The 1,301-nt window shown below is 52.9% G+C and overlaps 1 protein-coding gene across 1 annotated transcript; it reads right to left on the minus strand.

Annotated features, from left to right (window-relative positions):
* Window positions 1-667: 667 nt before the first annotated feature.
* LOC308168547 (lactosylceramide 1,3-N-acetyl-beta-D-glucosaminyltransferase A-like) lies at window positions 668-1,300 on the minus strand (the record flags this gene model as incomplete). Its single annotated transcript, XM_080543146.1, has 1 exon — window positions 668-1,300. A coding segment is annotated over one exon (633 nt), but the record flags the coding sequence as incomplete, so codon positions are not given.
* Window position 1,301: the final 1 nt, after the last annotated feature.

Genomic DNA, 1,301 nt, shown 5'->3' on the forward strand with positions numbered 1-1,301 from the left:
AGACAATAATATGATAGCGGAGAAGAACAAAAAAAAGAAAGGAAACATTCTCTCAATCAACATTTTCTTTAATTGAAGGAGATGGGGAATAAGAAAGGAAATTATATAAATTATAATCCCATTTGTCAACATAACGTCTGGACAACGTCTCTGTGGGAAGTGTCTGTTGTTCATCACATTCAGTATCAGCCTGCCTTGGGGGGGGAAGCGGTGGGGGGGGGTGGGAGGGGGTAATCTTCAATACATCATAAAGCTCTCAGAAGCTGGACCACAGTCGTCTCTAGACCACCACTGTAATGGTAGATTTACAGTAATAGATATGACTCATGCATTTCTGCCTTCCTCCCTTCAACAACACAACAGAACACAAACCTCCTCACAGTGTCTTTTTCACATGATGGGAGACAAGATTGAAACCAATGAGGTTACGAATCATCTCTCATTTCATTTTGGACCAAACACACACACACACACACGCACACACACACACACACACACACACACACACGCACGTACACACACACACACACACACACACACACACACACACATATGCATGCTTACGCGCGCATGCACACAGACACACACACACGCACACACCACCACACACACACACACACACACACACACACACACACACACACACACACACACACACACACAGACACTACAAGAAGGCTGCTTTGCAGGGGTACGTGTTGAAGTGGTACGGTTTACAGAGGAGAGTCAGTTTCACAGCGGCACAGTACAGCCTCCCCATGATCCCAGAGCTCAGCGACTTCACCTTGGGGTGCGTGGCGGCCTCCCAGAGTTCGTAGATGTCCTCCACGTGTCCGTGCGACGTCATCATCTTGTCGTAGATGCACAGGTGGTAGGGCGCCTTGCCCTCCCCCGAGAAGTACACATGCTCCTGGGGTGAGACGCCCATGGCGTTGGCGCAGATGCCCATGAACACGTCGTCTATGTAAATGGTGGCGTTGAGGGTCAGCGAGGCCTGGTAGATTTTGTCCGCCACGTCCCTGGAGACCACGTACCCCGCCCCCGCGGTGTAGTCTGGGTACGACGACCACTGGTACATCTCGAAGGGGACGTAGTACTTGCTCTGCTTGCTGCGGATCGGCGGCGCCCCTCTGTGCACGCGGCCGACCCAGAAGTCCGTCACGCCCTTCCTGTCCATGTCCTGCAGGTAAGCCGCCAGGTTGGGCATGTGCACGAAGATGTCGTCGTCCGCCGTCATGAGGAAGCGGGCGCGGGCGCAGTGGGCGTGCGCCCAGCGGAACTGCTGGATGAGCTTGAGCGTG

Source organism: Nansenia antarctica, assembly GCF_963989245.1.
Source record: "Nansenia antarctica genome assembly, chromosome: 12".
In the NCBI taxonomy this organism is placed as follows: Eukaryota; Metazoa; Chordata; class Actinopteri; order Argentiniformes; family Microstomatidae; genus Nansenia; species Nansenia antarctica.